Source organism: Photinus pyralis, unplaced genomic scaffold (genome assembly GCF_008802855.1).
Source record: "Photinus pyralis isolate 1611_PpyrPB1 unplaced genomic scaffold, Ppyr1.3 Ppyr1.4_LG6, whole genome shotgun sequence".
Taxonomy (NCBI): Eukaryota; Metazoa; Arthropoda; class Insecta; order Coleoptera; family Lampyridae; genus Photinus; species Photinus pyralis.
Window position 1 is genome coordinate 39,126,174 of NW_022170663.1, and position 12,995 is coordinate 39,139,168.

The 12,995-nt window shown below is 37.0% G+C and overlaps 3 protein-coding genes across 4 annotated transcripts in view; 1 reads left to right on the plus strand and 2 right to left on the minus strand.

Moving 5' to 3' along the window:
- Nucleotides 1-702: 702 nt before the first annotated feature.
- Nucleotides 703-1,956, minus strand: LOC116173770 (60S ribosomal protein L14). The gene is made up of 4 exons (XM_031491455.1): nt 1,839-1,956; nt 1,523-1,624; nt 1,161-1,355; nt 703-991 (listed from the first exon to the last, which is right to left on the minus strand). Exons 1-4 carry the CDS (start codon nt 1,839-1,841, stop codon nt 755-757), a joined length of 537 nt encoding a protein of 178 aa, XP_031347315.1. The 5' UTR covers nt 1,842-1,956; the 3' UTR covers nt 703-754.
- A 1,830-nt stretch (nt 1,957-3,786) lies between these two features.
- LOC116173772 (eukaryotic translation initiation factor 2 subunit 2) lies at nt 3,787-5,367 on the minus strand. Of its 2 annotated transcripts, XM_031491456.1 has the most exons (5): nt 5,191-5,367; nt 4,683-5,103; nt 4,597-4,617; nt 4,057-4,535; nt 3,787-4,000 (listed from the first exon to the last, which is right to left on the minus strand). In XM_031491456.1, the coding sequence occupies exons 1-5, from the start codon at nt 5,206-5,208 to the stop codon at nt 3,956-3,958; spliced, it is 984 nt and encodes a 327-aa protein (XP_031347316.1). In that variant the 5' UTR covers nt 5,209-5,367; the 3' UTR covers nt 3,787-3,955. The 2 variants fall into 2 exon arrangements, with proteins under 2 accessions (XP_031347316.1, XP_031347317.1); XM_031491457.1 differs by lacking the exon at nt 4,597-4,617 and having other exon boundaries at nt 5,191-5,366.
- Nucleotides 5,368-7,681: 2,314 nt separating this feature from the next.
- Nucleotides 7,682-12,995, plus strand: part of LOC116173773 (1-phosphatidylinositol 4,5-bisphosphate phosphodiesterase gamma-1) — a 29,849-nt gene continuing 24,535 nt past the window's right edge. The window contains exons 1-5 of the mRNA XM_031491458.1: nt 7,682-7,993; nt 8,280-8,660; nt 8,708-8,846; nt 8,894-9,056; nt 12,835-12,990. Of these exons, the coding sequence (XP_031347318.1) occupies nt 8,291-8,660; nt 8,708-8,846; nt 8,894-9,056; nt 12,835-12,990 (828 nt within the window). The 5' untranslated portion in view covers nt 7,682-7,993; nt 8,280-8,290. The remainder of the gene's footprint in view (nt 7,994-8,279; nt 8,661-8,707; nt 8,847-8,893; nt 9,057-12,834; nt 12,991-12,995) is intronic.

Below are 12,995 nucleotides of genomic sequence, written 5' to 3' on the forward strand. Positions count from 1 at the left end.
GAATCCGAAGAGGACTTAATTGCGCGCGTCGTCATGGCCGGAGAGGCTGTTCGCCAGGACATAGGAGTCTTCACGCGAGTTCGAGGGGAGTGGTTGGCTAGATGTAGGAAGTGCATTGAGAACAACGGTGGCCACGTTGAACACTTGTAAACGTTATTGCTTTTGACTGTCGTTTTCCCTCCTTCCCTCCCATGTCGCTTCCTCGCGCTAACTCGCTCTGCATCGCTCCGCGCGAAACGTCGGTCGGTTGGGTTGCCTACATACAGGCGTGAAATTCCAGAAGATAAATTTGGTTCTGGCGCCCTTATTTTGGATTTCCGACCCCAAGTGTCCTATATGAAAAGACTTCCCCTAGGCACCCCCTATACGCTCCCAAACGGTGGCAGGTACTATAGGAATCACCCTGTATAAAGAAGTAGATGAAAGCTATTTACGCATATGTACAAACTCCTTATATCTGATACAATTTATAGTAGCCACAAAGTAATATGTATAATTAACAATAAGTTTAAATTAATTTTATTTACTGGGAATGTATAATAAATACACTTTAAATGTGTATATCATAATTTTCAAAGACAAATCGACGATTTTAGATGCCATATACTTCCTTTCAAATGAAATGAAAGATTCCAAAATCAAACTAAAAATAACCAGTATCTTGTGAACACTAAGACATCCAGAGATCAAAATTAAATAAAATTAAGCCATAAGGTTTTGTCTTTATTTAAAATATAAAAGATTATATTACAAATTATTTTGCTTTAACCGCCTTCTTAGGCTTGGCTTGTTTCTTATCGGTTTTGGGTTTGGCGTCCCCCTTTTTCAAATATTTTTCTCTCTGCTTTTTGGACATTTTATGTTTGCCATACAATGTACCGTTTTCTGCAGCGATATTCTTCATACGGTTGAACACACGCGTACGCATCTTGTTCCTAATTATACGCGCTTTGCCAAGTTTAAAACGATCAAAGTCGGTAAGGGTCTGCCTCTAAAATTAAAATGCCAATTAGTGGAAATTATCGCAAAGCAAGCTATGATAATGCAACAAGCTATCAGAAAAAAAAAGAGGGCTTCATATATGTATCAGACGGCAATTCCTATCGTTAAGGATCATCATACATTTAATAGAAAGGGAACAAAGAAGTATTAGTAAGTACCTTTTCTTTTGCCAAAAGTTTTTTGGCCCAAGTAGAGTTCGCCCATCTCTCATTTACATTGTATTTGGCCCACGCCTTACGGACGATTGAAGTGGGAGCGGTGTACGGAAACTTGATACGGAAGTTTGTTAATTGTAACTGATTTAATCGCAATCCTCCACGACGTACTCCCGTTTCCGGCCCATCAATCAGAACCTGAAATGCAAATCTTATAACTTCTGATCTCGCAACAGGAGGCCGACGTGTTGTTAAAGTTTTCAGTACACAATAGGCTTCATATATGTATCAGACGGCAATTCCTATCACTAACTGTATCATCATTTAATGATACTTGTTAAAATACGACCGCAATGTATACATACCCGAGTTTGATCGATGACATCAATAATTGAGACCAATTTTCCTTTGGAAGGACCATCGGTGATTAGGGCTATACGACCAGTTTCAACAAACCTCTTGAACGGCTGAAAAAAAGTGAAATTAATATTTTGCCTTGTTGGGGCATGTGGTGGCACGATAAAAGTGAGGTTATTGTCGGGGTACCATTCCATTTACTTATTACAGCAAAGAAAAAAAACTTATGCGTTTATTATTACTAATTGTACAAGCTATCACTAGAGTTTTATTAAAGTTTTTATTTAATTTAATAAGAAGAAAAACGCTAAGAACGGTACCTACCATGTTGCGCGGAAGTAAAAGAACTTTTGACAGTTCCGAGCGCCACCATTCATGTTTGTCGAATTAGCAGTAAGTCAAATCATTATCTTCCAAATAAAAATATTAGTTTGAATGTAATATGTTTTATAAATTCAACTACATAAATTATGCTTTAATTTCATTTAATACAACGACAATTAATATAAGTTAATTTCTGCTGTCTATATTTTTGTTAATCATTGTATTGACTATGAATGTATATGTACATGGTGAGTCCAAAGATTGGTAAGTCCGAGACGTTTTTGAAGCGCCTTTACACGGAGCGTCGCATCCGCGCGACTTCCGCTACACAGTAACGCGCGCGGCTCGTAGCGCGAGCTCTTCACATGGCGTAATTTAGAAGCACCACCCCTTAATTTTTCCGAAATATGATCGCTTTAACGCTGATAAAAAAAGAAAGAAATAGACTGGTCATTGAATACTTTATCCCTTTTTGGCGGCAACGGATCTCGAGATGTGGTTCATAAACAGCTAGTTGTAATGAAGTAGTCGTATGCCGAAGATTGGGCTGTGGTAATTGTCCACTTCAGTTTCCCGGAAATAATCGTGAACAACGCAAGCCCTAAACAAAAGGCGGGCGTTAAACTAGGTAGCCGATTCATTAGTTCATTGACTTTCACACCATCTATTGAAATTCAATTGATGCGCGCAGCTCCGCTCTCTATCTCGCTTCCATCTAACTTTTCTTGCCGGTAAATATTGGGTGCAAAAGATGCATAGACAAAGCACATGTCTATGAAAAGATGATACAATTTCTCCTGCTGTTATCAGCACGTTTATTTGGCATTTATACGATCTAAGATAGAAATTAACTAAGTATTCCTTGGAGGGAGTACTGCATGCAGTTCGATTTTACACTGTATATGACTATATGTTGTTCCTTCATCTCGTGTGGAGTGCAACTCGCTTATGTCTCTTAGCATATACGAGAAGGCGGATCCTTTAATTTGATGTTTCTCTGTATGAGTCGTATAACTATATAAGTAGTACCTACTCGCGCCACCTGGGTCTGGTCGACTGCTACCAAGAGTCGAAAGAACGGCGAAACGTCCATATTAGGACACCTTACTAAATAGCGAAGGACACAAGCACCTGAGGCAGGTATATACCACACCACCTCGCGCTTATAGCGAGGAACCGTGATATTGTTGTATATTTATTTTATTACATAATACAATGGTTGTATCAAAGAAAATGATTAAAACAGCCTTTGAGTTGGGACTGCGAGTTAAGGGAAGGGAAAGATAATAGGAGAATTTTCCAATTTTCATGCATTGATCAGTACTTCCCACAAGTTGGCATTGCACACATCTGATTTTTACTATAGCGATGTTGTCCTTTATTAGAAGCATGTGGTTAAAATTTTAAAAAAATCTAAAAAAAAAAATTGACTGCGTCTGCGCACGCGTATAATAATCGTCAGGATTTTTATTTTTTATTTTTATTGGCTTCAAGCTTCCACATTCAAAAATAACGAAGTAAATATATTTAAAATTGTAGGAGTAATTTACCCCTCTGACGAACAGAGAAAACAAGTGCAATAGCGCACACAGGAGAAAATATTAAGGTAAAAGAGAATATTCCGAAAGAAGAACAAAGAATTATACCAGACGGTAATATATACAGCTTATAAAATATAGACAAGAGTACTAAAGAGCAAAAAAGAAGAGCAGACCAAGATCCAATGGAGATAGGTAGGTGGTATTGGAAAATATAAAAGCAGAAAGCAGAGGACTTGACATTAAAAGATGAATGAAAGGTTATAATAGAAAAACAATTTTCCCTGAATTTAATCAGTATTATCTCATTCTATCTTTGATGGAATAATGAAGCAAAATGACAAACATAGCATACAATTATAATCCAAAATGGTATGGTGGCTTTCAAATTAATCAATGAAACGATTACAAATTATATCATCCACTGTATTTGTTAGTTTGATTTTATAAAATCTATTATAGGTTTTACTATCGCTGAGTACATACACAACATGTTTTTATAAATGTATACAACCGTTATTAATTTTGAATTAATAAATTAACAAAGTTTCGACCTACAAAATATTGCAGCAAGTGTACTTAAGAAGTTTTTGCACGAATGGCAGCACGTTTTGCTGTAACGGCCTAAAAAAAGATTACAATAAGTAAAAACGGCTAAAAGAACGAAAATGAAAATTTACCTGAAAACCGGACTTGATGCTTGTAACGGAACATCTCGATCCGCACGTTTCGCACTGTAGGAAAAAAAGTCGCGTGTCTTTTTGTAAAATTGTATCCGGCGAACGACACGTGTGACAGGTCACGTATTCTTTTATATATCTTCTCAAGACGTTCTCAATTTGTTTCTGTTGAAATCGACCTTTAATAATCAATTGGCTATTTCCGTCCACAGATCCACTAGTACCCAACTCGGCAAGCAAGAAATCAAGTAAATGTTTCGGCTGCCGATGAAGCGTTTTACAAATTTCCGTGAAATTCGCGAAGGAAGTCTTTTTCGTTCCAATTTTGACAACCTGCGGAGGTCTCATGACGAATTTCTGCTTCTTACCGGCTACCATATCAGGATTTTTATCTCTCATAATTTCAAAAACTCGGTTTAATAGCTCGTCGTACGTATAATCTCGATCGGAACCCGTCCACGAGACCGTAGAATCTTCAACTGCAACCAAAATTTGGCTTAGTAATTGAAATGTTAAAATGCGCAGCAAAGAAGCGCTTACCGGCTTCGGGGATACTTTCCACTAAATAGCAGCATGTGTTAGAATGTTATTTGTTACGTTTTAAAGTTAAATAAACGGAAACTCACCATTTTCCTTATCATCTTGCTTATCATCAGCTTCGGCTATGAGCTCATCTAAATCTTTCTTCTTTTTCTTCTTCTTCTTCGTTTTACTGAAGTCTAAATCGAAATTGTCATCCATTATCGAATCATCTTGGTTCGTGATGTTATCTAAAGCGGAATCCTCTTTATCCTTTCCATCGGGGAGAGTACTTTCTAATTCTTCCATATTGAACGGTTTCTTCTTCTTTTTCTTTTTTTTACTAAAATCTAAGTCGATATCAACATTATCGTCAATATCTTCCTCTTTGTTATCGTCTGCCACATTATTGGAGATTGAGTTGTTTACATTTTCGATGGCATCCCCAGAGCCTTCTGCTAAAGCCGCATCGATATCAAAAGCAGTCTTCTTCTTCTTCTTTTTCTTTATGAGAGTAGGATCGAACATCTGTACAATGCAAATTATGTATTAATTCGAAAAGACTGGATGACCAGGGGAGGTGCTTAATTAAAGGTAATTATAACCTATACTTACCGCATCTTCTTCTGCCATTTTTTAAGTGATTATTTTTAAACTGTAGCAAAAAAATTAGTATAGCAAGAATATTTACGAAATTGTACTAAATTCAATATTGCATCAGCCAAAATTTTTCCATATTCATTTGCCAGTGCCACATGCGGTGCTCTCAAAAACTGGTTTGTAACTTTGGAGATCGAAACAGATTCAGCGCCATCTATCCAACCCATCCAACCTTTTTTTTTCGGAAGACTGTACAGGATGCCCGGTAAGTTTTGTGATGCGAAGTGATTATGAGTGTCACACATTTAAAATGGAGAACGCTAAGGAAAATGAACTACACAATGAAGCATTTGGTAATGAAATAAATACTTAATAAATAATATAAAGGCATAGCCATAGAAAGGCACAGATTGCTAACAGAATGCATTTCATGAATAAAAGCCGCAGTACACCATCCAAGGACGTGGGTGGGGGCGGAATCCCGGAACGGGAGGGGAAAGACAAGGGGGGTCCGGGGGTCCTTTTGATTTGATTTGATTTTGAAAAAAATACCTTAAAAAGTATAGGATTTAGTGGTTCTGGACCGACAATTTATATGTAAAGAAATATTAGCTTGAACTACTGGAAATGCAAATATTTCAAAGAAAAACAATATTTTGCCGATCACAGTCATTTATAGAAAATCAAGGAATTACCTATTTGGGAAAATTATATCGCAAAATGCAGGGAATGAAACATACAACTCTGGAATTATGAATCAATACTACACAATTACTAAAGCCCTTTTTGATATTACATCAAAATTTCAAAATTAATATACCTACTATTTACTCGTAATTTTTTTCGTTTGATTTATTTAAAAGAACATTTATTAGAAACTCAAACTAAAATTGAATGAGCAAGGTACATTTTTTGTGAAAATACAAATAAAATATTGCCTTGTTAAAGAAACTGGTAAACGCAGAAGAGTAGTTATTCTTGAACTCGAAAAGCACTGGTGGAATAACCTACAAAATAACTTACTGACCAACTCCGCTGAATTAGGTACACATTTTTGTGTCATTTTGTTCTCCCTCTCGGTGGGCCCCCACCGCCCCCCCCCTTTAATCCGTCACTGACACCATCATAAATTACATGTATTTTTCATGAATTTGGAAGAAAATGCCAATTTTATCATGTATTGTCACCGTGAATTTTTACATTCAATTTTACGCGTCATAAATTGAATAAATGGGTTTTGTTCTATTTTTGAGGGTCATTGTCATGAATTTTTAGATGAGTGGAGTACATAGACATATGAATATGTCTATGCCTTTGACATGTAGGTAATGACTGAATATTGGTTTTATCTTCACCTCTTGCAATAAGTCTGTGAAAATATGCCACCTTTCGAAGCTAATATTTTGTTTAAGTTTATGTCCGAGTATGTCGATGGTTGCTCTGTTAATATTAAGTTGTTATAATTTTATGTTATGCATCATGTCATTACAAACAAGTAATTTTTCTATATAATATAATATTAATTTTTTTGCTGTTTTTCCCAACCTATTTTTACTCAGTGGGGCGCTAAAAATCTACAATAATTAATAAACAAACTTTTTGAGTGTTTTATTTTGTGTTCTTTCCTTACGGTACTTTAGGTCTTACGTTCTTTACAACTAAGTACGGGGGTGGCCGGTAGTGGCCCTGCCTGATGTTTGATCACGTACCACTTTTCGATTTCCAATTTCAGGGGATCCGCGTTAAGCGCGGTTTAGACGCTACGATAAATTGTAACAATTTATCGTAACGATCGAATCGTTACGATTTATCGTTGCGTGTGAACAGGGATTGTAGCGATTTATCGGAATTGGAATTGGATTGGATGGTTGATGGCGGCCGGCTTCAATTTCTGCGAATCGTAGCGATAAATTGGAACGTGTAAACAATAACACCGATTTATCGCTACGATTTGTGATTAATGTTGCCAACGTGAACCATTTTTGTATCCATTTGGGCTACTTATAGACTGTCTCTAGCGCACCCAAAAAAAATATTTAGCGACACATGGCTACTCATAAATCATAATCGAGATTAAGAGTCTATTGTAAGCAAGCAATGTAAGCAATAAAATGCGAGTGTAATTTATATTAGAACCAAAAGACAAGTTGAAAAGTAAAAAAATAAAAACTGTATTAAACCGTGATCGACAATGAGATTGGAACAAGAAATCGTTACATTACATGTAAACAGTACGCACTCTTTCGATTTATTGAACGATAAATTGGACAATCAGATCGTTACGATTTATGGAAGCCAAGATCGTAGCGTCTAAACCGCGCTTTAGATTTTGGAGGGAATAGCTGTTCCTTTGGTCATTTCAAACGTTGCCGGTTGTTTTATTTTCGTGTTACTGTAGTGTGAAGTTAGCGTACAAACTAGGGATTAGGTACACTCATTTATTGTTTAAAAGTGCTCAAAAATTACTATCGCTGTTGAACATAATATTCATTTTGGGAATAGTTTTAATGAAAAATTGGCACTGGAAAAACCCAGACCGCGCGCCCTCAACGACGCGAAGTTACGCCCCTGTCTGCAATGGATCCACTGAAATTTCTCACACAACAAAGTGGTGTTTTCTTACTTTAATCACGGTCAAAAACCTGTGTCTGTGTTGTCAATTTCAGCTGTAGACAGCCAAAAATGTTTGCCAAAACACATTGGTTAATTTAAGTGTTTATAACATTTAATTTTTTTTGAAATAGCGGTAATTGTGCTTTCAAAAAATGTTATCATCTTCATATCATTTTGTTACAAGGCTGGACTGCAATACAGAAATGTGAGTATTTCAATTTGGGGCACCACATTTCACATTATTCTACTGTATTATTTGCAAATAAATAATTAGGATTTCCTTTTTGTAAATGTAATAAGGCTCCAGTGATTATACAAGTGTAGAGCGTGTTACTGTTAGGTTTTTCTGGAGATTATTCCATTTTTCCTATGCTTCTAAAAATACTCAAAATTAAATAAATGCTTTTCACTTTGAAGGGAATCATTTGGTCTCTACAATGCTAGATTAAAATATCCGGTTTATCAGCAGTTGATAAATCTTTGTGTTGCAGACCTCTTTAAAATGTTTGGTTTATTTAATGGAGCCTTCTCCTCACCTTCCGGCTCCGGTTATATACCGGAAATGGAACAGATCATTAGCCAGCTGGAAAGGGGAACACTAGTCACAAAGTTCTCTTGGCGGAGAAAAGCGGAACGTAAAACTTTGGCTATACGTAGAGAAACCAGGCAAGTCGTCTGGAGTAAGACGGTCTCGGGCGTGAAACCCTCTTTTGACGGGTTCGTAGATTTAAGAGAAATTAAGGAGATACGCATAGGAAAGAATTCTAAGGATTTCGATAAGTGGCCTGAAGATTCTAAAAAAATCGACAACGCCAAATGTTTCGTCGTTTTTTACGGATCTGAATTTAAACTTAGGGTTCTAAGCATCACTGGTACGTATAAAACCCATTGGTTCTCCAACCTAACCGAGACTCTACAGCGTTCTCGGAGAAAGAATGCGAATTGTGGGTGAAAGGTCTTAGGTATCTCGTTCGTGACACGATCAACAGTCCATATCCTTTGCAAGTACAAACGTGGCTTCGGCGAGAGTTTTATTCAATGGAAACTCCCAGAGAATCGTAAGGACCGGCATTTATAATTAATTTAGTGATCATTATATTTTTAGGGTTTCCCTGAAGGAAGTCAAAGGTTTTTTACCGAGGTTAAATTCGAAAATACCGACTAACCGATTGAGAGAAATCTTTAATGAAGTCGATACGAGGAAGCGTGGAGAAATCGGATTTGATGATTTTGCCACTTTGTATCACAAAATCATCTTCGATGAAAATGTAAGTTAGGATTCCAGAACTTTTTGCGTGCGTAAATGCAGTGTGTACCGGGTGACCCAATAAGACTGTTCCTCAGCCATATCTCGAGAACCGTTCGTCATATGACTTAGGGGTAAAAAAAATTATTTGGTAAATCGGTCATGAAGAATCGCTGGAAAATATTTTCAAGTTTTAAAAATGACCAACAGATGGCGTAACTGCCATCTTAAATTTTAAAATTGCATTTTCTTTAAATTTCGCATAATGAACTAAACATTTTTTTTCACATTTTTAAAGAGAACCAGTGTATTCTATAATTTTCTTAAAAACAAAAACTCAGTTATTTCAAAAACAAAGATGGTGTGGGGCGTTCAATTGTTTTTGCAATAACCTGCTTTAACTTCTTAACCGTTTGACCGATTTTAACTGGTGTGGTTGAAAAGAGCATTCCTTGTACAATGAGAATCAACCAAAATATAGTTAATTTAGTTGAATCCTTCTCCACCAGGGGGCTAGTTTTACCACTATGACTCAAAATGTTTTGCATGTTACAAATCTAGCACAATAGTTTGAAGGGAAATGGACCCTAATCTGTATACTTGGAAGAAAATTACACTTGCCACTTGATTGCAGATAATAAAGAAAAATCAAAATATTTATGTATATTGAATGAGATTAAAGTCTTTGCTAATATAAATTTTACTTCAAATTCCAGTACTAAAGTCGTACCTAAGTGGCAACTCTTTTTGTCACTCCCACGCTTGAACATAACTACAAACCATTTTGTACAAACAGTTCACAATCTTAAAAATAGATTATATTGAACTCAGCTGTAGGATGTTTATTATCTAATGTTAAATTCTATACCAAATTTTAATTCCTCCTAAATTGGCCTGTACATAAAGTATACTGACATGTGGACGTTTTTATTGGTATCAGCACCTATAGTAATAATGGGTCATCACACATGCACAACATATTTATACACACCGTATAACTAAACTTTGCATTCATTCAAGAAATATTATCACTTGAATGAAATCCCCAACTAATTAAAAAAATAAAATTCAATTGTAATGACTGAATGCAATAGCAATTTGTTTCATGCAATTAATTTTCACAGATGGGTTCCTTTAAGGATATTATGATTACCTTAAATAAACATATGCTGCAATGCAAATTCTTAAAGATAACGGACCAATACAATTGAAAAAAGTTAAAGTAACTTACAATCTTCGCTGAATAGTCCTTGTTTTCTTTAGGTTGTAAATAGTCGACCCGCCTTTAAAAAAAGGCTCCCTCCATGAAAAATTGGAAACTGGATCGCTTTGGAGTGATACAGTAAAATTTATCAATGCCATCTCATATCTGATCCAATATCAATTAATTCTAGGCGTCTCTGACATCGACCGCATTAAAAACTTGCGTTAAATTCTCGAAGATATAGTGGATATTAGGGCACAAGAATTTAAAAAAAAATCCAAACCCTGCACACGCTAATTTTTCCGCTTATTAGCGTAACATAACGAAGTTGGGGTAACGCTTATGTGCTCGATTGTCCGTCGTCTGGCTGTCTATTCCGTAGAGATCTCAACCCCTGGGCCACCTAAAGACTTCAGGTGTTCTCTAATTTATAGCTGCTATGGTCTATATTTGTCAGTTACTCATAATTTACAGTTGTGTTACGCGGCAACAACCCACGAGTGGGTTTTGAAACATTTTTATTTGAGTTTTTTCGTGCGCAAGATACGATGTAAGCGTCTCCGGCAATTTCGAGGTGCGTCACTGAACGTTAGGTGAATTTCACTTTCCCCGTGAAACAACTGAGTTAATATCACTTGCGAGGAAACGGTTGGAATACGTTTACGCGCTGGACTAGAGCGAATGACCTTTATCGGACTATAATTGACACTGGAACTGCGTTACGCCCCACGCTGGGCGCCAAAATTTACAACGCCAACTTGGCTAATAATCGAGGCAGACAAATGCGAGGATATCTGGCGCAAACACCCTACCTCACGTTTCCCTTGTCGCTTTCGCCTAGAATATGTCAACAGCGCACCCCTTTATCTCTAGCTCAGTGGAGCCGAATTGGGTCCTCGTTGGCCAGAGCCTACTATACCTAAGTAAAACGAAAAATACCAAAAGAATGTGGGCGCTACCAGCTATGATTTCACACCGCTGCTATATCTGACGGAAGCTGGACCGTAGATAGTAAAAAATCTGGCAACAACTCTCAAACTCCCAAAGGGACCACACACGCACAAATATTGCCAATCAAAACACAAGCGTACAGCTGACTAGCCCTTGTTTATTTACAGCCAGAACCAACAAGCAAAAACAATAGATATATATCCTATTAATAAGTATGTATGTATGTATTTATCATAGCGCGATGCGCACTATAAATCTATATTAGCATTCTTGCTTTTCAAGTGCTGGTTTAGTGAAAATCGCACATTTTATTTTGTTTCCCACTTTCAAGTTAATTTCACAACCCTTCAGAGTTCAATCCAACTAAGTGGGCAGGGGTGGTTAACCCTCGGACCCAGAGGCCTTCCATTCCCTGAGTACTTGTGTCAATAATATCATCTTTAACAAGACATGGTCAAGTTCGATTTCTCGAAACTCGACTCCTGTATCGGAAAATAGCAATCGACCTTTTACCAGAAAGAGTGGAATCCGAAGTTGTTCAAATGTTATCTACCTAATCCAAAAATATCACAGTTAACAACAATATCATAGTTAAGCAAGCAATCAAAATTTGACCAACAATACTATTATGTGGGTCGCCGAATTAAGTCAGGCAACTCCCCATCCCCCCTTCATTATGAAACCAGAAACCCGCTCGTGTGGCACAGTTCAGTTAAAGCTGGACTGTGGTGTTAAGGGTCCCTGGTTCGAATCCAGGTTCGGGCGTGGATATTTGTAAATGTATAGTGGGGTGGGTTGGTAGAGCAGCCTTGGCTGAAATCCCGCCCACTCAAAAATAAAGGCAAAATAAAAAATTAAATAAATGCATAAATATCTTACCTTTATCCCGTATGACTTCGATAGCGATCTTTGTACCGCGTAGTAGGGAACTATATCTGCCACAACAGCGCACCAAAACCCAGTACGCAGTACGATTTGGTTATACCTGACACAAACATACAAAATAGTACCTAAAAAAAGGTATTGACCCGGACACGAAATCACAGCAAGTTAAATGTTGACGATTACCAAGCATGCACACTATTATTTGCAAAACCCAATATACTTAGTATATTGTTTAGCAAGGACAAGAAGTGAGTTTTCGCTGACAAGTCAGAAGTCTATTCTGTATATTATCTTTAACAAACGATATCGTAATGGTACCGACAGCTACATTCAGTATCACTGTTATATGTTATATTTCATACAGAATGGAGAAAGTCGTTGCTGAACGATAACCGCTGTGTAACGACATCGTTACGCTTTAGAGAATAGGCCCCTTAATACTTCAATTTAATCATATGTCAACTTGACATAAATGCGGTCAGAAACAAGGATAGTATCGATAGTATTATCGAAGAATGACGCAAACTCGTAAGAGACGCAATTAGTACCTAAGACCCCATACTATATCTGGAGGTACGAACGCGCTATAGGTATTCATTAGCGCCGCCTACTTTTTCAAACCGACCAATCATCGTTGTTGCATTTGGTTATGTAGACGTAAACACGTGTAGAATGTCACGAACGCATGTCGATAACTCGTCCCATTCTCTCCAGTCTAAGGCGAAAATGAGTTTTTTTGACGTAAGCAACATTGTTACAGAATATCCAAGAAACGTTCGATAGATACACATTATACTCTGCAAATTTAAAAACGGTAACGCTACAAGAATTTCAGAGTTTCCTAATACAAGAGCAACTGGACGAGTTAGGAAACGACGAGCGTAAAGTATCCGAATTTATACGGGAATTTTTGAAGGTAAG